Here is a 22818-nt window from a genome sequence, read left to right on the forward strand (position 1 = left end):
TTAGTTCAGGGGTTGAATACCAAGGTAATCTAATATGATAATCACAGAATGAAACACACATTTCCGGAAGAACTAGCCTATGTATAACCGTTTACTCAAAAAGAATGATGCCTCCACCCACACTTAAATCCTTTCTGGACAGGTCTGAAAGTTAAAACAATGTTTTAAAATAATTAAACATTCCCTATACACTGCACAACACAGGACACTTGTCTCATAATTTCAGTCTCCATGACTGACATGTATTCAGTAAGTGGCCTGGATGGAATGTGTTTGGATCTCAATGAATTGGCAGCATTGGTTCAAGTCCTATCTGCATTTTGGGAACCGATGTAGAAAGTTATGGATATTTCAGTCTCACTATTTGGATTTCCCCTCTTGAAAGCTCAAACTCTCTCAACAATGAAGATTATTAGGCCCAACCCTTAGACTCACCAGATACACACATGCAAACACACAAACACACACACACACACTTCACATGACAACAAAACCAAAAGGTTAAATAAAGGGAACACTGCAGTGGGGCTGACTGTGTGCTGAAAGAGTCAAGCTGAACTAGAACCTCACTTTTATGAATCACATGACATCTTCTACCTACATGTACTTTTATCCATGTGAGTTCAGGAATACCAAGTAAGTAAAACACCTACAGACACTTGACCTTTGGGCATGAAAAAAGGCTGACAGTTGGATGCATATACATGACCTCGTCATACACTACTATAGGTAAACAACTACTATCAATCTATTTTAACCTGTGAAATACAAAGATAATGCACCTAAACTCTACACTAACCAATGAAAATTGAAAGTCAGACACACATGCTAGGAAACTGCTCAAGCTCTTTTGTGTACAAAGCACAGGTTTCAAATGTAGTCCTAGACCTGCCATATTGGGGACCAACACAGGTGTTTCAATTTATCTGATTGGCTCTACTGCATAGAATCCTATGTGTAGAACTAATTAATTCATTTGAAACACCTGTGTTGGTCCCCAACATGGCAGGTGTACTACATTTGAAACCCATGAATAGACAATGCGGGAAATTAACTGAAAATTGCACCCTCTAGTGGTGGGCCCTTTACATCTTTGTGAAAGGTAGACCGTTTTATTAGTTCCCTCCGATTTCTTCGAGTGGGGACAATGAACTGGGCTGGCCTGCTCACAAACAACAATGTAGAATTGTCTTGCAAGGGAAACAGAACTGGTGATCCTGACAGACCTCAGTTTCAAATGTTTGAAATGGAAAGGAAATGGATGTGGACTTTTGGCCTGACAGCGTCAGTTGTTCCTCTTCAGATTGCATTAGTGGTAAACGGTAAATGGACTGCACTTACATAGCGCTTTTATCCAAAGCACTTTACAATGGCCTCTCATTCATCCATTCGCACACACATTTACACGCCAATGGCGGCAGCTGCCATGCAAGGTGCTAGCCTGCTCATTGGCCCGCCCACTGTCAGTCGAGCCCGGGGCAACGACCTCTTCTTCGCTGGAGCCGTAGACCCAGACCAGGCAGGTCCCCAGGCAGGAAACACCTTCCCCGGGCCCCCACATCCCAGTTCCGCCCTTGCCTCACAGACGCAGACATCCGCATTTGTGGGCTACACACCGCTAGCGTCCCTCTGTGTGTATCCTACTCCTGCTGCTGTCTCCACTCCTCCGCATCCACTGTCCAAAGCTCCTGGCAGATGAACCCCCGATTACTTTTGTGAAAAAATAATAATAAAAATGACAAAAACCTGTCAGAATATTTGGGGAACCCGTGAAAGACGAGCTCTGGACATGTAGTTGGATAGTTCTAGCTGAACAGTGTTTTAGTTTTTTCCACATTTCCCGAGCTGATTCGAAACCTTCAAGTTCATGTTACTGCTAAGCAGGCACCCTCTTCAGGTGGTTCCTCAAAAATGACCTCCTGTTGGTATTTTAATCTGTCAAAGGGCAGCGCAGTTGGCATGTTTCAGCACCTAGGGACCAATCCAAGTGCTCTTGTCAGTCTTGGTCAGCAATCTGTTCTTCTGAATGTTTTTGTATTGGGGTTCTTATGGGTGGAGGATCTTGTGACAGTAGAAGATGCAAACTCCACACAGAAAGGCCCGGGACATCGCCCCCAACATTGGTGCCAACAGCCCTGGGGAGAATGTGACCCCAGTGCAACCAAACGGGAATCAAACCCAGGACCTTGCAGTGGCGACAAATGCATAGTACTGTGCCACCATGCCACATGGTCAGAGGTAGGGTGTCTGTGGGTGTTCCTCTGTTATCATAGCAATAAATAAACATGTCCAAGCTGTACTTTCACTGTTCTCTCTGCTACGGTCAGGAAAGAGGGAAAGAGACCCACATGGCAAGCACAGAGAGGCTCAGGAAGATGTAATTTGTAATATTGTAATTTTGTTAATTATGAATTTGTAACTTCGTAATTTGGTACCGAGTAGTTTCTGTAGCACAATCTTGCAGCCGGCAGTAGCATTTCACTGTGACTGTAGCCTACACCGTAGCCTACCTACACCGTAGACTACATGTGACGAATAAAGGAATCTTGGATGGTGACACACCACCTCAAGCTCAACCTGGACAAGACTGAGCTGCTGTTCCTCCCAGGGAAGGACTTTGTCATCACCTTTTACGACAGAGTGGTGAAGCCAACTTCGACTTCCAGGAACCTGGGTGTGGCCCTGGACGACCAACTGTCGTTCTGCGCACATATCACATCTGTTATCCCTGGACTTTAAACTTGCCGCTGACGTGATAATGAAACTTAATCCAACCATAAACAACCATTATGTCTGGTCTCTGTGGTCTACCAGGTCATTTGCTATTTCGAAGTTTCAGACCAAACATTTTGCCCATGATCTATCGATTTGATCCTTAATAGCCTATAATTGATGCAACTGCTTTACTCTTATTGACCATTTCCTTTATTCATGATGAAAATAGCAGAGGACTTTGAAAATTACGCACATTGATGCAAATGACTAGAATGCAGGAAATTGTCACTCAATCTCATGGGGGACAGTCCCCATACCCCCACTTTGTGTCTCCCGGGCATGGGGCCAGTGGCGAGATGTCCCTTATTTTTCCATATTGTATGTGGCAACCCTACTTGCTGGGGCCCTGGTGTCAGCCATTAAACCCCTGGTACTTGTCCAGAAAGCTGCTGCTCACATGGTGTTCAACCACCCCAAGTTCTCCCACACAACCTCCCTCCTCTGTTCTCTGCAATGGCTCTGTAGCAGCTCGCATAGTTGAAAACTGTTACTAGCCTACAGGGAAATTAAAGGAACAGCTCCCTCCTACCTCCAGACCATGGTCAAACCCTGAACCCCTACAGGGCAATTAAAGGAACAGCTCTCCTACCTCCAGACCATGGTCAAACCCTGAACTCCTACAAGGCAATTAAAGGAACAGCTCCCTCCTACCTCCAGGCCATAGTCAAACCCTGAACCCCTACAGGGCAATTAAAGGAACAGCTCCCTCCTACCTCCAGGCCATGGTCAAACCCTGAAATCCCACCCCCGGACCACTATGCTCTGCTACCTCGGGGGGGGGACTTTACCCCGTCACTCCGAAGCCCTTACGGATGATCGACAGTCACGGCTCTTCTGTCCTGGCCCCTCACTGGTGGAATTAAACTGCCCTCTAACGTAATTAATTAAAACATGACATTTGAGCAAGTTCGGTTTTAATTAAGACCTTCATTCAAATTAGGGGAGGATGCACTCAAAGTCACAGTTATCTACTCTTAAATAGGTAAAGCACATTGATGAACAAAGTGAGAAATTGTACTTGTATAAATCAATCAAATCAGGTCAGCCACATTCATGGGCATCTCCTCCACTGTAGTGTTGTAAAACGTCTCGATGAATCCGTCCTCCTCAGTGACAAAGTTGATAGCAACTCCTTTTCTACCAAATCGGCCACCTCGACCAATTCTAGGAAAATGAAAAGCACAAGGTAAATCCCAAATGCAAAGTTTATGTAAAAACATCTCACCAGGCAAGATGCCACATCCCCCTTTAGAAATACAACACATACCTAGGAATATAATTCTCTCGGTTTGTAGGAAGGTCAGTGTATGACCTGGGAAACCTGTTGCACATCAATTCCACGAGCCTGAGTGTCAAAAGGTTGCAAAATTATGATCAAGTCAGATTACAGACATTGGATTCAGAGGCCAAACACTGACTGGTGTTGACAAAGCGAATGTAGTCTGAGAATAAGTAACAGAATTCTACCAGAAAACCATTGTGGAGCACAGACATCAATCTGCCAAAAGGTGTGACTGCTAGGTCATTGGGGACCGTCGCAGGGCAATGACATTTTGGGTTGCATTCTTGCGCAAACACACTACACCATCTATACCAAAATCTGATTAAGAAAAAGCTAGATGACAGGCCCCAAATTAGGCATTGAGGCACAAGTGTAATGTGAACTCACCAGTAGGTCTGTAGTGATGAGCACTCTGCTCGAGCCAGACTTAAACTCCCTCATTATCATCATTATCATTATCATCATTATCACCATCACGTCTCTCTCCTTCTGATCCATATCTCCGTGCTAGAAGAAAAAATATATAAAAAAATATATAAAAAAAATAAAAAGACTTGGAGGGTATTCCAAAGCTGAGTAAGCCCGACTTCTGCAAAGTAAAACCTGGAAAGCTATTTTTACCTCCAGGTTTTACTCATTACAAATGTCATGCTTACTTAGTCAGCCTTGTGAAACACCACCCTGCACTGCTTCAGTTAATCGGGCATCATGGAAACAGGATTGGGCCATGATACTGAGATAATGGCTTATCGACTGTGGTACTGGGCCTCGAGACAATAGCCAATGAACATTAAGAAAGAGGTTCGACCGCGTCTCATTTACAGCACAGCACATTTTCTCTCCTTCCACGCGTATACTCTGCTAGCATTATTGCATAAAACAGGAAATCCTGAATTCTACAATTTTAGCACCGTTCTTTTATGTGGAAGTTCAGATATACATGACATGAGTCGAGTAGTACATCTGCACCATTTCCAGTCTTACCAGGGCCTCGTGTGCATCTTCTCCATCAGCCAGTCGACTTTCCTCCTGGCGTTGAGGAAGATGACGGCCTGGGTGATGGTCAGTCTCGTACAGGTCACAGAGGGTGTCCAGCTTCCACTCCTACAACAGAGCGGCAGAAGTGTTACCGGCATGGTCGGTGACATCTTCCCAAGTACGGCGTACAGACAATTCATAGTCAACGCAAGCTACGCCAGCACGAGCTACGCAAGGCGACGTTGACGCGTCCTTGCGTAGCAACGTGCAGAAATTTTTTAACTAAATGCACGCGCAAGTGCCATTTCAATAGGGGCGCTGACGCAAGGCACTAAGCCCCGCGCGAGTGAACCATTTGCGTAGAGCCGCGTTCAGCCACGTCAGCGTAGCTTGCGGTGACTATGAACCAGGCCTTACAGTCAATTAAGCGCATTAGCCAAGAATAGCACAGAAGCTGACTAATGTAGCGTAGCATCGAGACAAAAGAGGACATCGGACATTCAGAAAGAGGTCCGTCCTCCGCCCCGACACTGCGCCTTTTCTGTCCTTCCCTGGTGTACCCATACTCACATGTCCGCAAGAGCCAGGCCTTTAAGGCTTCGCAATCACAGTTTTAGCAGGGTGCTTAGAGAGAAGGGAACCTAACAGTATACAAGCCAAAATTAAGGAACCCCCCCCCCCCCCCCAGACAAACAAATGTGCACAACACCTACCTCTCGTTCCACACTGATGTAGAACTGCTTGATACCCTCCAGGGTCAGCTCTTCCTTCACCAGGATGCGAATGGGCTCTCGCATTAACTTCTTAAGTCACTTCCAGCACATCCGAAGGCATAGTGGCAGAGAGAAGGACCACCTGGCAGCAAAGACAGCAAGTATACTTGTTAATAAACGAAAATACGGGATTTGAGTCAAGACACCGAGATTACGGCTTATCGACTGTGGTACTGGGCCTCGAGACAATAGCCAATGAACATTAAGAAAGAGGTTCGACCGCATCTCATTTACAGCACAGTACATTTTCTCTCCTTCCACGCATATACTCTGCTAGCATTATTGCATAAAACAGGAAATCCCGGATTCTGCAATTTTAGCACAGTTCTTTTATGTGGAAGTTAGGATATACAAAACACATGATAGTTGAGTAGTGAATCAATGATCAATGTTGCGCTTCGAAGCAAAGCACCTCAAAGTAGACATGCCAGGCTACGCACTTGTGTTTGTGCTCAACTTCTGAAATTTCAGATCTGATCCTTGAACCCTCGACTCAACATCTCATCAGCCTAGTCCAGGACAAACATCTTGATCCATTTCGGGGCTGTAGAAAAATCAGGCAATAGATATTGTCGAAACAAGTCTTTTTTTTTTTCTTTTTTTTTTTTTTTAAATGTCGAGAATAATAGGGCCTGCAAAAATACTACGGGAGCAAGAACAGTTGGTTGTGACCCGAGACTGATGCTTACACTGGCGAGTACTTACACAGGTATCTCCTGTTAAGCATGTCAAACACACGGCCCGGTGTGCCCACCACTATGAGGGGCCTCAGCCTGCAGCTTCTGCATCTCACTACGGACGTTGGTCCCACCGATACAGGCGTGGCAGGTGGCCCCCATGTAGTCTCCCAGAGCCAGAATCACCTTCTGGATCTTATGGGGAAACAAAATGGAAAAGAATAAACTTTTAATAATTGCACTGGATATTGCCGATTCAATGATGCAGACTTGGAATTTTGGCTGAGTGATCAGTAATATACAAAAGTTGTCTCCATTTCAGGTCAGTCCCGAAAGATGGTATGCCATCATTTCACTCGTTTCCATGGTAGAAGCTTACCAAACAATACGCATACATGTCAACAAAGAGCAGACGGCAAGCAAGACCAGTAAATCACCTTTCAGGTTAATGCAGTCATAGACGAGACTACACCAACTCCAAGAGGGGTCCAGCATTTTTTAGCGCATTGATTTTTGGATAAAAATTGAAGGGTTGAAAGAAAGAAAAAAAAGTACCTTGGTTGTGAGACACTGTCCCAATATGCTGCCTTGGTCTGAGAAACACCCAAGTTTATCCTGACCTCAGGGACAGCATACCTGCTGAGCCAGCTCTCTGGTGGGGGCCAGTACCAGAGCCTGGGTCTCCTTCTGATCCATGTCCAAACGCTGCAGAATAGAGATGGCAAATGTGGCCATCTTGCCAGTGCCCAACAGCTTGTGCGATGACATCATAGCCTAAGGGAGGTAGGATTAAACTTCTCATTATAACAATTAAATTAATACTGTTCTATAAAAAAAAAAAAATCACATCTTATAAATAACTTGAGTGATCAGTAATGAGTAAATACGTTATCTCCATGAATGGGTCAGTCCCGAAAGATGGTATGCCATCATTTCACTCAAATTAACAATATGTATTGAACTGCATGGGATAGCTGGACGTACATTTGATGCAAGGGATGATCGCCCTCTGTTGAATGGTTTTTCAAAACCATAAGCATACATTCCCCTGAGGAGTCTCCTTCAGGTTCATGTCATCAAAGCTGTCTGTAATCTCGTTCCAGTTGCTCTGCACAAGAGTTGAGGGTAGAATTAATTAGTTTCCCATTTCATCCTTGAAACAGAGGGATTTCCTTAATTTTACTGCAGTGTATTGTACCGATAATTGGTATAAGGGTTATAACATCATCTGTTGGATAAATAGACCTTACCTCAATGATACCATCAGGCTCCATTCCCTCTGGGCCGCCATGGTCTAGATCTATAGAGCTGCAAGATAAAAACATGTCAGACCAGTTGGCTAACTCAAGATCCGTGACATGGGGCACATCCAAGTAGAATCTGGATTCGGCTTTTAGGGTTCAGTAGACAAATCTCATCTTGTCCAAAGTAAATCAATGAATTTGCAACCATGCATCTATTCAGTACCACCTCTCTGGGGCTTCGGGGAAGCACGTGTTAGCTAACATTGGGCTGATAGCTAGCCTGCTAGGTCGGTGGCCCATGTGTGCTGCAAGCTGCGTGGAAACTGTCAATGCATCTGAAACTAGCTGACCACTCTTCGAATTAATAGATAGCTCGTAGCAAGTGTAGCTCGTAGCAAGTGTAGCGTTAGATAATCTAACAGTTGTATTTTCAAGCTAGATGACGTTAGTAAGTGGTAGGTAGGACATCCGCTATCGTAGCTAGTTGGCTAAGGTTAGCTAGCCAGCCATTTATTGGTAGGCCTGCTCGGCTTTTTTGCTAGCCACAAGTTTAAATCAAACAAAAATAAAAGTAAACTAGCCAGCAGATAACGTTAGTTTGTCATTACCAAAACTATCGTCTTCTAAAGTAAATAACGAGTGGCCAGCTAGCCTATAGTTAGCTGCAGCTAAGGAATCTGTTACCTAGAGGTGGACTGTCGAGGGTGGAAAGCCGAGGCCCTCAAAAAGCCTTGACGAACGCTCACAAATACACATAACTTTGCATTGCAAAGCAATCAAGTAACACGTCAACGGTCATCTATGTTTGAAATTTCAATATTCGTATATTCAATATTCATTTTAGCTAAGGTTTACCTGATGTAATCCGCAGAATCGCTAGACATGATCCGCTCCCAACTTCGGCATGCGACGGGAAAGATCGCTGATGACGAAGACAAGCGGTTTTATACTCTACAGACGGACTTTTCACTGTCCGACCTATCGGATCTATCCCCACGGTAATGGGCAAATAGTCTCTGCCTAATATATATAGTTGTTCTTGTTGTTGTTGTTCTTGTTTTTGTTTTGTTTTTTAACCTAGAAACCATCAGGATTGATGATGTGAAATATTACTGTAACATATATTACAAAAAAAGTCGGACTATATTTAATGGCGGATAGATATTGCAGTATGCCGCATGTGTTTAGGCTGTTGGATTGAAACTTGACAGGTTCAAATCAATGTGTAGTTGTTGTCGGTGCTGTTGTTGTTGTTGATGAGGGGGTGTCATTTGCCAGCACAGGAGCAAATCAACAAAGGTCTAGAATTGTTGAATTTGATTGCATGCAGGGGTGTAGTGGAGGGTAAACCCAAGTAAACTCAGTTACCCACCTCTTTAAAATGAGGCTGAGAGTTTACTCACCTATTTTCTGATCGAGGGAAAACAAGGTGGGTAAACTATGCACTCGACAGAGTTTTCCCCTCTGTATTTACCACTACACCCATGATATATATTTTTATGCTGCTACTATTATAAGTAATTTTCAACTGCTGAAACGACAAATTTCCCCCTGGGGTGATCAATAAAGTATTGTCTTATCTTATTGCATGGATTCATTTTTCAGTTTGTGTGGAGTTCAAACGTTTGTCCTTTTTGTAACTTGAGTTCATGAATTCCTATAATTCATATGGATGTCGAAACCCCTTTACTGAGTTTAATTTAGATACTCATCATTTTCTATTGTAGATACTAGCCTACCTTGTTAGAGTAGGCTAACCACTATCAGATAATCCACTCCATCCTTCTCCAAAGTCCTGCGGCTTTCTGTCTCACAACCTTTGAGTTCAGTCTTTCAGCTAGCTAATTATTTTTTCCATACCATTTGTTGCCTTCTTTCTTTTAGTGGTTTTACTGGTTATGCTCCCCTCCTTACTGGTTATGCTCTGTCCTCCTGATTCTGGCAAATGCCAAGACTTCTGTTATGCCCAAGTGCGCATGAGCGGAAAAAGGTGGAGGAGAGCGAGGTAGCTGGATGGGAAAAAGGGAGTCGGGCTATTACAAACATGGTGAGGAACACATTGGTTTATATCATTTCTCGTACCGTTATCAAGTTATCTAATACATATTTGATTACAATATCACCTATATGCAATACATGTAATAGGTGACCAGCGCAAATGATTGTTTGTTACCTTTGTTAAAGGATAAAAACAAAGAGCTAGTTAGCTAGCTGGCTTGCTAGCTACTAGAACTAGCTAGCTGTCTTGCTACTTACTAAGAATGCTCGCTAGCTAGCTACTTGCTACAAGCTATCCCTCTAGCTAGCGCTGGATTTTGAGTTTAATATCATTGTTCAATTAGCTAACTTGACAGCACTGTTGCAGCTAGCTACACAGCAAAAAGTAAAGCATGCTAACTTGGCTAGCTCGCCAATGAAGGCATTGATTGAAGGCAGTTACAATGACCTACTACACTCGATGGCTACAGCCAGCTAACTAGCGACATCTTAGCTGCCTAGCAAGTGGTAGTGGTTCAAGTGAGAAAGAACGTTCTAACGTTAACTTTAACTAAAGTTACATAGTGTATTGACAGAGTTAACATTAGGAGTTAGCTCATCAGCTAAGGTAGACGAGATGCGCAGACGTGAATCATGATTGGACGATGCCTGTTTGTATTGTCAGCTCAGTGTGGACTGAATAAGTTATGCATAGTTAGCCTACTTCATTGTTGTGCCTTGTGTGTAGCTGTACAGGCAAGAAATTCCTACCGGTAATCCCTGTGCGCCATTATCACTACATAATTCGGTTACGAGATTGTTGGCAAAACTCTTGGAGTGATGATCACTTGATCTATCCACCTTGACACAGCTAATTGGCTGGGTTGACGTTAACTTATTTTGATGTGCCTTGTCAGGTTTGCTGACCACTGCTTGCACTGGTATTCAACTTGTATTACTCATCTTATATTTAGCCATACGGTATTGTGTGGACTGACATGTTTGTCTGTGTTTGTTTTTACCTCAGAACAAGCTGAAGTCCTCACAGAAGGATAAAGTTCGACAGTTCATGATCTTCACACAATCTAATGAGAAGACTGCATTGACCTGTCTGTCCCAGAATGACTGGAAATTAGATGTTGCCACTGACAACTTTTTCCAAAATCCCGAGCTCTACCTTTCAAATCTGAAGGGAGCCTTAGACAAGAAGAAGCTTGAGCAGCTCTACAACAGATACAGAGGTAAAATGTTTTTGCATCTCAAAATTATATTGTCATCGATGAAATTGACAAGGAAATAGACAATCAAATTCTCACCCTTTATTCCCTGTACACATAGACCCTCAAGATGACAACAAGATTGGAATAGACGGGATCCAGCAGTTCTGTGATGATCTGGGACTGGACCCGGCCAGCATAAGTGTGCTCCTCATCGCCTGGAAGTTCCGGGCAGCGACACAGTGCGAGTTCTCCAAACAGGAGTTCATGGATGGAATGACAGAACAGGGGTAAGGAAGTTTCCTTGAGGTACCATCTCAACTGTGAAAGGAGGACGAGGCATTTATGCACCTAGATCAGTACACGTTTCAGATATATTTCCATTTATCTGATAATTACCTTTTTTTGTGTGTGAGGAGGGGGGGGGGGCTTCGTTAGAGCATACTTCTAAGCAATATTTCTGTAGTTTGTCTCTCTGCAATAAGTCATCTCTCCTTGGGTATGCAGGTTCTAATATGTACTAATGCATTTTTTGTTTTGCTCAGGTGTGACAGTATAGAGAAGCTAAAGGCTCAACTACCAAAAATGGAGCAAGAGTTAAAGGACCCAGGGAAATTTAAGGATTTTTACCAGTTTACATTTAACTTTGCAAAGAATCCTGGCCAGAAAGGTTTGGGTGAGCATCAGTAATGCTTTGACTCTCCATATCCATTTTCTGGACTCATATTTATCGATTTTCATCGGACTCATATTTTAGACATGTCCTGATTGTTTTACCTTTTCTAGACTTAGAAATGGCGATTGCATATTGGAATTTAGTACTGGCTGGAAGATTCAAATTCCTGGACCTTTGGAACAAATTTTTAGTGGTATGTTAAGCCTACCTAATTTTTTTGGTACCATCACTTTGCAACCAAATGTTCTAGCGTTTCTTGAGGCTCATGATGTTTTATTACTCTTTTTCTCTGTAGGAGCACCATAAAAGATCTATCCCTAAGGACACATGGAACCTCTTGTTAGACTTCAGCACAATGATAACAGATGACATGTCAAATTACGACGAGGAAGGTTTGTACTTTTATTACCAAGGCTGAATTTGTATCCATTGTATCCATTGTATCCATTGTCACAAGGGTCACAAGGGTCACAATTCATTCTTAAATTTGTTCATTGAGCAATTTCCATTGTTTCCCCCGACCTGCATTTAAATGGTCTCACTCTGCCTGCCTCTGTGGTGTCAAGAAAAAGCATGTTCTCATGCTTTGCAAGAAACATGATTGAGAGCAGAATGTTCAACGTCTCTCGTTGTGCATCTAATAGAGACGCTCATGTCGTTTGTTTTCTTCACTCTGAAGGTGCATGGCCTGTCCTCATTGATGATTTTGTGGAGTTTGCACGGCCGCACATCGGGACCAAAAGCACAGCTGTCTAGGGCTTCCTGAGCGGAGGAGCGTCCGCGATGCTGTTTATACAAGAACACACAACCAAGGTGGTGAACAGAGCACAGGGGACTGCACTGAGCTGAGATCTATGTTGCCTTTCCAATCCTCAGGACTTGAGATGTTTTACACAACAAAGACTATACGAAAGGCATATCTCCTCGTCGGTCGTCTTCTGGTGGTGTAGGCTTTTATCTTTAGTACGGGGCTTTTTTGTGTTGACTCTGGCCAGCTGGAGATGAGTCACCGTCTTGGACCTTACTGTTCCTGTCCCAGTGTTTAGTTGATGTGGTTGAGGTTCGCTCGAAGCAGCTGATACCTTGACAGACAAATACAGTTGTATCATAATCTAAACACAAGGATCGGCGAGGGAATGTCATTCTTTAAATATTAAATTGAATTTTAATACTTGGTGTGCATTCCTGATATGATTTTTTGTTTTATGAAACATTTGTGTGACAGACCAGTACAAAACATTGATTGTAATATTTTTTGTTTGTTTTTAATGCTATTCCATACACACAAATGTATAAGGTAATAAATGTTTAAATTTGGTATCTCTTTAATGTTTCAAACAGCCTCTTTGTTTCTTCTGTTGTTAAGGTGCACACTGCCCCAACCAATACTTATGTTGGATTGGCGGGCCATGTATATTGAAGACTGTTGGTTGCATTGGTTTGTTGGATTTTCGGCTGAATTTTAAACTTCCAACATTTTAAAATTCAAACAACTGCCAAATTTAAAAGGGAGTTGATTAGCAGGGTGCAGACACCTTTTGTCCTCCAAAGCCAGGTTGCATTAAAAGCTATTTATTTCATTGAATGTTCTATTCTTCATGCTAATTTTGATATCCAGAAAGAAATGACTTCTACGCGCTACCATACTGTCACCCTGACCCCGGCTGAGTCTAGAAATAAGGGAATATGATGACCCCTCCCCCTTATGATGACCCCTCCCCCTTATGATGACCCCTCCCCCTTATGTTTGGTTCCGCCCCCTTGTGGCGCGTGCAGTTCACAACCGGATGGGGTGGTAACCAACCTGACACGGTTGCTAGGGACCAACACTGAAAACATAGGGCAGTTATTAGTGCATGTCACTGCAGTTAAATTGTTCCAAGTAACTTCGATAAGATAGCAGAAGTGTCAAAGTTGCCACTACGAAACAATTGCTACTTTGGTTTGACGAACCTTACATTAGTGGTCTAGAAAAATGTCTAATATGGTTTTATCTGAAGTGGGTTGGGATGAGGGGTTTGCGATCCCTGTTGCTAATTCAGAGAATAAGGCACTGGAAAATGAGGTAAGTGTCTATTTTGTTTACAACAGCTCCATCTTGGCTAAAGTGATCACAAAAATCGTAAGCTGACCATATCTATCTTGCTAATTATAACGGTAGTCTTTTTCGTTGTCATGAGTTTGGCTAGGAACCAGCTAGCGGTTCGCGAGATCTGGATGGTCTCGCGAGGTTAAGCTAGCCAGTCACCCTAGAAGCCCAATGTTACCTAAACTTTGCACTCCTTGCTTTTCAACAGCTTCAGAGGAAACAAAAAGAGAAAATGCTCTTGGAGAACAAACTTGGTGAATACAAGGACACAATACAAGCCATGACAGAACACGTGAAAAACGTTAGACAGGAGTTAACTCACACTCAGGTACACTTTTATTCTATAGGCCTATTAAGTATTCACACACATGCATGACACAATAACTTCAGAATTATCTTTCAAAACCGGTGTGACTGAAGAGATGTTTTTTTTCTGTGCAGGCACTGGGCAAGGCCAGGGAGAGGGAGACAGAGTCTGAGATGCATTTCAAAGCCGTGGCTGAGCGAGAGATTGGGCGTCTGCAGCAGGAGACCTCCCAGCTGGAGAATGAGCTTGGAGGTCTGAGAGAGAAGAAGGACACCCAAGAGGTTCTCATTATCGTTACTGTCATTACTCATACTTTACAGATGAGAAATATTGGTCTGTTTTGGCAGAATACACGTTTTGAGTTTTCATCTGTGTTAGTTCTGTTGACAAACTGCCAGAGGTTGTATTTCATTGACTAAAGAAAGTAAATGATGAAACATAGTAGCTTAGTTACTACAACAAACATGCTATATCAAGTCCTACTACACAATTTTTTACAATTACTCTTTTCTTTCCCACAGAACAGCGTCTTCAAGGCCACCCAGAAGCTGGAGGAGTTGAAGAGCCAGCTGAACTGGGACCAGCAGACCTTGGACGCCTGGCTGGAAGAATCGGCACGCAAGGACCAGGACACCATGGCCATCATCAAGTATTCCCAGCAGGATGAGAGCAGGATCAGGGTAGGTCGTGGCGGGCTGTGGAACTACAGTCTAGATTTACAGTTTGATTTCTGAGTCCCCTGCAGTATTAGTGTAATGGAATCACATTGCTGGTTTTGTGGTTATAGTTCACTACTCAGGCTCAAATGGATTTGCCTAATTCTATTTTTTGTTTCACAGGAGCTCACTTTGGCCATAGAGAAGATGACTGTTGAGGCCAACCAAAAGCACAAGGCTCTGGACAATGAACTGACTGAGACCATATCAGCACAGGTCAAACTAGAAAGGGTGCTCAGAGAGCACAGGCCTCCGCCCATGAATGCATTTTGTTGGTGTAACCAAGTTGAAATGGTTAAACTAACTCCTCGGTATAAATATCACCAACTTGCACCATCGAAAATTAAGCTTTTCGGTGGCGTAGCTTGGTGATAATGGATTTGAACCTGGTACTATTTTAAGTTCTATGCTTTCCCTCTGCACCACTGAATGCACTGTGATTGCACAATCAACGAAAACAGTATTGACAGAGACCTGAGCAAAAGTAACTTCTAATGGGTTATAAGTTGGCCCATGCTTCTACACCCTTCCACCATGTTTCTTGAAAATCGGGTAGTTTTTGCGTAATCCTGCGAAAGAACGAACAAACAAACACGCGACTGAAAGCGTATACTCTCGCCCTGCGACATCGCTGGGCGGAGGCAAACATATCACACTTTCTTATGAATGGATGAACTGGCTACACCAGACCAAAACACTTTTCAGTGACACTGAGCATCGCACTCATTTGACTACTGTACTGCCCTGCACTTTGCCAATGGTTACACACTATTTTTGACACTGAGCAAGCTCATTTGTTCTTGTGCTTTTGGGAACAGATCGGACTGGATAAGACAGCAGAGAACTTCCGACAGGCCCATCTGGAGAGACAGGAGCTCATTCGCCAGTGGGAGAACACCATTGAGCAAATGAAGAAAAGGGATGCAGAGATGCAGCAGTGTGCTATGGTGACCACTAGATGGCAGCACAGACTACAATCTTAAATGACTCAGTAGTAAAACACAGAATGGACAAATGCTGGTGCAGTTCAGAAACCTTATAATAAACCATACCCTTTCCTTAGTATTACACATGTAGTGCCTCTGGAGTTGCATTATTTTATTTGCCAATCCATCTTGTTTGTAACTCTCTAATAACTTTGAATGGATTCATCACTTTCAGCTACTCACCCAAGTCAACCAGGACATCAGAGAGAAAAACAATGTGATCAAAGAGAAGAGGAGCTTCCTGGAGAGTGAGACGCAGAACAACAAGGAGTACGAGAAGCAGATCGCCCAGGCCGAGAGGCAGGCAGCCAAACTGAGGCAGGAGTTTCAGGAGCAGGAGGGCAACCGCACCAGGCTGCAGAGTGAGGTCAGTCCTCTCTGAACGCCGTCCACCACCGTCTCAAAGACTGTCGGTTGGCCAGTTAGTCGAGGCGTTTCGGGCTGAAAACTAGGCTGACACATTTCCAGTGTGTTGCATTCCCCCGTTTGACTGCCCCTCATGTTCTCGTCTGGGAATCGTTTTCACATAATTGGTATCATTCTTTTTTCTAGCTAGAGAGTCTGAAGGGCACCGTGGACAGAGCAGCCACAGACATCGAATCCAGGAGGTCACAGCTTGCTAGCATGAAAAAGGACATTCAGGATAAAACTAACAAGTAAGATCAAATCACATGAGCGACTCTTTGTTGTTGATAATGGGTTTTCTTAACAATGTTCTCCCCAGATTAGTGTGATCATTTGTGTGTGTGTGTGTGTGTGTGTGTGTGTGTGGTGTAGAGTTAAGGGGGCCAAGCTCCATAACGCAGCCCTGGAGGAGAAGCTGAAGACCGTAACAGAGACTGCCCTCACTGTGGAGGAGAGGGCCGCTCAGATGGATCAGCTACTGAAGGATGAGGAGCAGGCCATCAAAGTGAGAGGTTTTATGAAGAACGCAGAATTGGCCCCGTACCTTTTATGTGATTAAACCCGGCCTTCCCATAACCAGTATTCCTTTCTGTGTGATTTCCCCCTGTGACCTGACTGATTGCGCGGCCGTGTTTCTGTGGGGTCAGGAGATTGATTCGCAGCTGCATCGCCACCGGGAGGCGCTGTTCCGTAAGAGCCAGGAGCTGCGTGCCCTGAGGGTCAGAGAGAAGGACTCTGCTGCAGAGTTGTCTGGAACCAGGGCTGCCCTCTCCAACATGGACGGCCGCCTCAGCAAACTAGACCAGCATTCCCACAAACAGCAGGAGATCATCTACCACCAGGTAAGAGAGAGGAGGCGGTAGACCTCGTTATTCCACAACCTCCCGTCTTTGACGCCAAACTAACTCTCTTTCCGCTCCAGAACTTCCAGATCCAGCTGCTGGAGAAGAAGATGTCTCGTCTGAGAGGGGAGGTGAACACGGAGGAGAGACGGGGCCTGGAGAAGAGGGCCAACGAGCTGGCGGTGAGCCTGGAGGAGAAGAAGAGAACGGCCGCCCTGCTCACCACCCAGCTCAAGAAGCTCCAGGTCATCCGACAAAACCTCACACACAGCCGAGACGACGTGTTCAATTCCAGCCTTGGGCCTTTCTGATAAAATCCTAACATATCGCTGATACCAACCATCCCACCTAGCCAGTTGACTCGGTTTACCTGACAAGACCGTTGTCTCACTTCCGTGTCACTTCTTTTGTTTCTGCTGACAGGATGACATCCGCTGTGTGAGGAAGGAGACAGAAAAGACTGGCGCTGAGAAGAGAAACCTGACCTCCAAGATCGAGGAGCTGCATCTGTTCAACGACACCACGGACAAGGAGCTGAAGAAACTGAGGCTCAAGAAGCTGGTGAGCAACATGGGCTGCAGACGCGCCACCATCGCTATTCCCTTTCTGACGCACTTACTGTTACCACAAGTGCTGTGGCCGATTTACCTGGCAAACAGTATAGTACAGTATACCAGATGATGTAAGTGTCTGACAATGAGAGGTCAGGGAAGAATTTTTACAGCTCACTTTTCTGGCCCCCGGGCGATTTTTGTTTTCTTCCCTCTGGAATATGTAGGGGTGGGACCTATGCCCACCCCTCCCATCACTCTCTGTAAAGCGCATTGTGTTGCCTCTGTGTATGAAATGCGCTATACAAATAAAGTTTGATTCGGTTTGATGATGAGCCACGCTAGTCACAGACACGGCTTGCCCCTTTGACCTCTGCGGCCCCCGCAGGACACCATGATGGAGGACAGTATGCTGAAGCTGGAGGTCAAGCGCCTGAGGGACCTGCTGTACAACAAGGCGGACAGCGTGCTCTCCCTGGAGAAGAGGAGACTGCAGCTGCAGACGGCCATGAGGGAGAGGGAGGAGGAGGTCAAGGTCCACAGGGAGATGCTCGGCAGACAGGTCAAGATCATCGACCAGGAGCGCCAGGGGCTCAGGTAACTTGCCCCGAGCACCCTTTTTGAAACCCCTTTTTGGGTTACTATTCGGGGTGAATAATTTTAACGGAACCCGTGGCTGATCTCATATCAAATACCGTCTCTAGTATCTTGCTACTTGAAAGAATCGCTCTACCGAGAGTGTTCTTTGTTCTCAGTGCTGAGGTGCACGAGAGACTGTCCAAGATCGATAAGATGAAGAAACGCTACGAGATCATGACCGTGTCTATGGCAGCCCCCGAGGGGGAGGAGGAGAGGTCACAGGCCTATTATGTAATAAAGGTGAGAGGTCATCGGGGCACTTTGTGACATCATATTTTGACGTTTGCCCGTTGTTGTTATATGGCAAGCCGTTGTGTTTAAACCACGTGCCCCTCACTAGGCTGCCCAGGAGAAGGAGGAGCTCCAGCGCGAGGGAGACGATCTGGACGCCAAAATCCGCAAAGCGGAGAAGGAGATCCGAGCGCTGGAGAACACGCTGCACGTCGTCAACAGCTGCAACGCCACATACCGCAAATCCTTCAACAAAGTGACAGAGTCCAGTATGTATGAGGAAGCATCAACAGCATTCAGCCGTCACACCAGTTCACCTCAAGGAAATACTCGAGGTGCACTGAGTGAGTGAGGAGAGAAGACTGCAGCAGGACCCCTCCATGCACAGACAGTCTCTTTCACTTTATGAAATGACGAGAGTCAAGCCTAATTTATACTTCGTGAGCCGTGAGCCACATTTTTTGGCTCATGGCTCACGGCTCATAGCTCTGTGCATTTATACTCAATGAGCCGTGCCCTGCTGTGTCCATGCGATGCTATGTTGTTACCAAACAAGAAAATGTTTCTCATCTCCTAGCAACACAGCACGCTTCGTCTCTCCAGGCCAGTCAACCAATCAAATATGTGCGACATATGATGATGCGGTGTGAGCCGCTAGACATTTGAGGTGGTACGAGCCAAGCGGCTCACAGCCTGCGAGACGTTCCAAATGCCGTCAATGAGCCAAAAATGTGGCACACGGCTCACATAAATTAGGCTTTAAGAGAGAAGGCTTTCTAGAGTTTACAGATTCCCTCATTAATGTTATCAGGTTGCCTATTATTATTGGGTTTAAATCCCATATTTTGCCACAGAGGCACTTTTGCCTTTGGTTCCCAGCCTCACTTTTTCTTCTCCAGAAATCCATTATTGAAATTCTGATTTAAATGCTTCAACAGCGATTTATATAATTGTATGATATGGGATGAACATATGTCTGAGTCTGAAATTCCAATCTCAAAACGCTCCAAAAGTCTTCATTTACGTATTAAAATGCCCCAGACCCCTCCCACTTGAGTTTGGTTTTGGGTCTTATCACCTTTTTCAGTACTGTAGAGTTTGTAGGTCTGGATACCGCTGCTAAGCAAGGACAAGGAAGTACACAGACAGGCCTGACCCGTTATTCTGTGTGTGTGTGTGTGTGTGTGTGTGTGTGTGTGTGTGTGCGTGCGTGCGTGTGTGTGTTTCCAAGGTGAGGAGTACCAGGAGAAGCTGAAGCTAGAGGAGCAGAAGAGAGCGGCCGAGCAGAAGTACAAGTACAAGCGGCGGCAGATCCGAGAGCTGCAGGAGGACGTCCAGGTTAGCGTAGCCTCGCGCCACGCCCGGTCTGGTTCACACCGCCACTGGAGACAGGCAGCTGGAGCAGCGCCATCTCAACCAACACAACCTCTTTGTGATGTTTGTGTATAATTACTCCTCTCAGGTTCTCTTTTTTTTCCTCTCGGTATCTCCCTTTCTCCGTAAACCTCTCCCACGTTCAGTGTGTTAGGTTTGTCCTCACCTGATAGTTAACCTCTCCCACGTTCAGTGTGTTAGGTAAACCTCTCCCACGCTCAGTGTGTTAGGTATGTCCTCACCTGATCATTATCGCTGTCCTACTGTGTTCATCACCTACTATAGGGTTGGCTGCTTGTATTGAATTCTCCTGTGTTGCTACAACAAAAGAGGATGAAAATAGACCCGTTCTACAACTCTTGCTTAATTAAGCGTCTCTCTCTCTCTCTCTCTATTCATCTATGTGGACATAGTCCTTATTTGATCTTACTGACACTGTAGGTATTGGGCACTGTTGTCCTTTCTGATGTAGCATAAGCTTTCCCCCCATAGACATCTCTCTCTCTCTCTCTCTCTCTCTCTCTCTCTCTCTCTCTCTCTCTCTCTCTCTCTCTCTCTCTCTCTCTCTCTCTTGGTAGGGCATGAACAATGCCCTGGACAGTCTTCTCCGCGAGAGGTCCGTGGAGAACGAGAGGACTGAGGAAACTCAGTCTTGCATCCTCTCCATGAACAAAGAGCTCACTTCCCAGAAGGAGAAACTGGACAGGGTCACCAAACAGGTTTGAAGTGCACCACGTCACACAATTCCCATGTGTTGGATTGAGTATGGATATGAAGTGTTTGATCTCTCTGAATGAGGCCTACAGTTGGTGTCTTTAACAAAGGGCCTTTGTGATCAAGCACTACAATTGGGACCCCCTCGAAAACGAGATGATCCATCTAAAGGGGTTTATCCTGTCTCAATACATTTCTATATATATATATATATATATATATATATATATATAACAAAAAACAGCAGTACAGCAATAAACGGTACTATGAAAGCAAATAAAAACGACAAAAAGTCGTACCCTGCCCTCCCCCCATGACAGTGCTCCAAACTGATCAAAGAGATCCGGTCAGCTAAGAAGTCAAAGGAGGAGACATTTGAGGAGAAGGACATTCGCCTGAGGGAGCTGAAGGACTTCAACAAAACCATCAATAAGATGCTTCTGGAGACCATGGAGGAGCAACCGGACCTCAGATCCACTCTGAACATGTACTTTGTCCAGGTAACCTCACAACTGTAGAAAATGCTCCGTAGAAATCATGTCCAAAAATGCATTTTATACCGTTTTATATTGCTTATGATGTATTGTGTAACCATAGCACCTTGATCTCACCGGGCACCTCAATGGGCTCCCCTGGCTAAATAAAGGTGAAATAAATGAATGAAAATGCTGACTGTGACTCCAACGTCTTACATTAGGTGCCCTTTTCCCAGTAGTCAAATGAATGTCCCTCTTTTGAACCGCAGGCTAACCTGCGCCTGCCATCTCCTGCCTCAACCCCATCCAGCCGCCAGAGCTCAAAGCCCAGCTCAGCCCGTAGCTCTGTCTCTCTCAGGTAATATGCTTCTCGCACGTTCCGTTTCTTAAACCACCTCTCCTGCCTTAGTCCCACACGTGTCGTGCGTCTGTTTGCTGTGAACCGCAGGTCGTCGGGGTCATCGGCGAGCGGCGGCCCCGCGGCAGCGCGCTCTCCCTCGGTCAGGACCCTGGAACTGGGCCTGGGGCTGTCGGTGACGTCCCCTCCACTCAGCGCCTCCCCGCGGGACTCCCACCCCCCCAGCTCTGCCAGCAGCAGCAGCCGTAGCAGCCGTAGTCAGCGCAAGAGCCCCTAGGACAGCTCCTCCCCCCTCCTCACAGCAGCACCCTACAGCTACAGGCTAGCACAGCAGCCGCTGGGTTACTGCCCTTAGTGTGTGTCACCATCACAAGCACTGGGACGGGTGTCTTCTTAATTTGTACTGATGCATAAAAAGTTGTTTTTGAATAAACTACACTATCAATTACTTCCGATTTGAAAGTGCTGATTAGAAAAATTTATATTTTTGACTTTTTTACCCATGTTGTTCAAGCTCTATGTGGACATTGTATGGTATATTCCTTGATAAATGTGTTTTCTGCTGACAAACTTTGTACTGTATGTCTAAATGCATCCTAATAAAACAAGACGGATGGCTGCTGTTCGAGTCACCTGTTAGAAAATTGTATCTATATGAACAATGCATTTTATCTATATGAATAATCCATATATTAATCTGTGAGGGCCCACGTGACACACTCCTGGTGAGATAGACTAATTCATGTGTCTCACTTTATTAAAATCCCTCACTTGATCAACCGTGCCCAAAGGGCCTGTGGGCTTAGACATGCCATCATGCCTTTAGATGCTTGGCCTATTTTGACTTGCGTTTGAGTTTGGATCGTTAACTGATTCGTTGCAGACCCCGTTCCTCCAGAGGAACCAGTAATTGATTTGTGCTGTCTTCATCTGTTCAAGTAGCAGCGGGATCCCTGTATCTCTTCTCTTGTACCTATGAAGAGCAGCTGTTGTTTCATTTAAAGTTCACAGGAATGTCTTCCTGTACCCATTAATGATCACTTTATAAAATAAAATGAAAAGTGTATGTTCCCTGTTGAGTTGTTCTGAGAGACTGCTCTTGATTGAGCCTCTCTATCACTCTCCTTTACAGTACATTGCAAATAAATTATCATTCTTGTTACTTTTCAGGCGTGTTGGATACGTGCCTTCATTTCAGAGGATTGCTAATTCATCTTAACCCCAGCACATCCAAAAACCTTTGAGGTGACACACAATACAGTTTACAGTCAATTATTTCTGTAATCTATGGCCTAATGTACAGACATTTGATGTGTCCGACATTTGCTGGAATCACTCAACCCTTCAATGAGGTCTTTGAAAAGCTGAATGGCTTTGTAATGAGGAACTCCCTCACTCAAAAGGACACACCTTCCTCATACAGGACAGCCAGGCAGACCAGGGAGGTCTAAAGAAGACAAACACGGTCGCTGAAAATAATCACCCCATAGCAGAGCTCAGCCATAGCCCACACATCTCACAACTCATCATG

General features: G+C 44.9%; 3 protein-coding genes across 3 annotated transcripts; 2 read left to right on the forward strand and 1 right to left on the reverse strand.

The window, feature by feature from the left end:
* Positions 1 to 3501: 3501 nt before the first annotated feature.
* Positions 3502 to 8613, reverse strand: eif4a2 (eukaryotic translation initiation factor 4A2; the record flags this gene model as incomplete). The annotated part of the gene is given in 22 exon segments (XM_084457816.1): positions 3502 to 3939; positions 4043 to 4078; positions 4080 to 4120; positions 4445 to 4564; positions 5027 to 5046; positions 5049 to 5122; positions 5124 to 5161; positions 5749 to 5841; positions 5843 to 5890; positions 6249 to 6252; positions 6254 to 6278; positions 6281 to 6317; positions 6321 to 6352; positions 6514 to 6566; positions 6568 to 6680; positions 7122 to 7236; positions 7238 to 7259; positions 7470 to 7502; positions 7505 to 7539; positions 7541 to 7593; positions 7736 to 7793; positions 8585 to 8613. Coding segments are annotated over 22 exon segments (1212 nt in total). The 3' UTR covers positions 3502 to 3806.
* Positions 8614 to 9728: 1115 nt separating this feature from the next.
* Positions 9729 to 12845, forward strand: dcun1d1 (DCN1, defective in cullin neddylation 1, domain containing 1). Its single transcript, XM_084458162.1, has 7 exons — positions 9729 to 9776; positions 10734 to 10947; positions 11045 to 11213; positions 11469 to 11599; positions 11710 to 11792; positions 11895 to 11991; positions 12279 to 12845. The coding sequence occupies exons 1-7, from the start codon at positions 9774 to 9776 to the stop codon at positions 12353 to 12355; spliced, it is 774 nt and encodes a 257-aa protein (XP_084314288.1). The 5' UTR covers positions 9729 to 9773; the 3' UTR covers positions 12356 to 12845.
* A 729-nt stretch (positions 12846 to 13574) lies between these two features.
* Positions 13575 to 21564, forward strand: ccdc39 (coiled-coil domain 39 molecular ruler complex subunit; the record flags this gene model as incomplete). Its single annotated transcript, XM_084458275.1, has 20 exons — positions 13575 to 13664; positions 13897 to 14016; positions 14130 to 14276; positions 14517 to 14675; positions 14835 to 14927; positions 15530 to 15658; positions 15873 to 16064; positions 16250 to 16353; positions 16475 to 16607; positions 16750 to 16944; positions 17025 to 17189; positions 17368 to 17505; positions 17884 to 18092; positions 18251 to 18374; positions 18475 to 18634; positions 19597 to 19703; positions 20318 to 20458; positions 20774 to 20953; positions 21199 to 21287; positions 21378 to 21564. The coding sequence occupies 20 exons, from the start codon at positions 13575 to 13577 to the stop codon at positions 21562 to 21564; spliced, it is 2862 nt and encodes a 953-aa protein (XP_084314401.1).
* Between the last annotated feature and the right edge of the window lie 1254 nt (positions 21565 to 22818).

Source organism: Borostomias antarcticus (genome assembly GCF_949987555.1).
Source record: "Borostomias antarcticus genome assembly, chromosome: 24".
Taxonomy (NCBI): Eukaryota; Metazoa; Chordata; class Actinopteri; order Stomiiformes; family Stomiidae; genus Borostomias; species Borostomias antarcticus.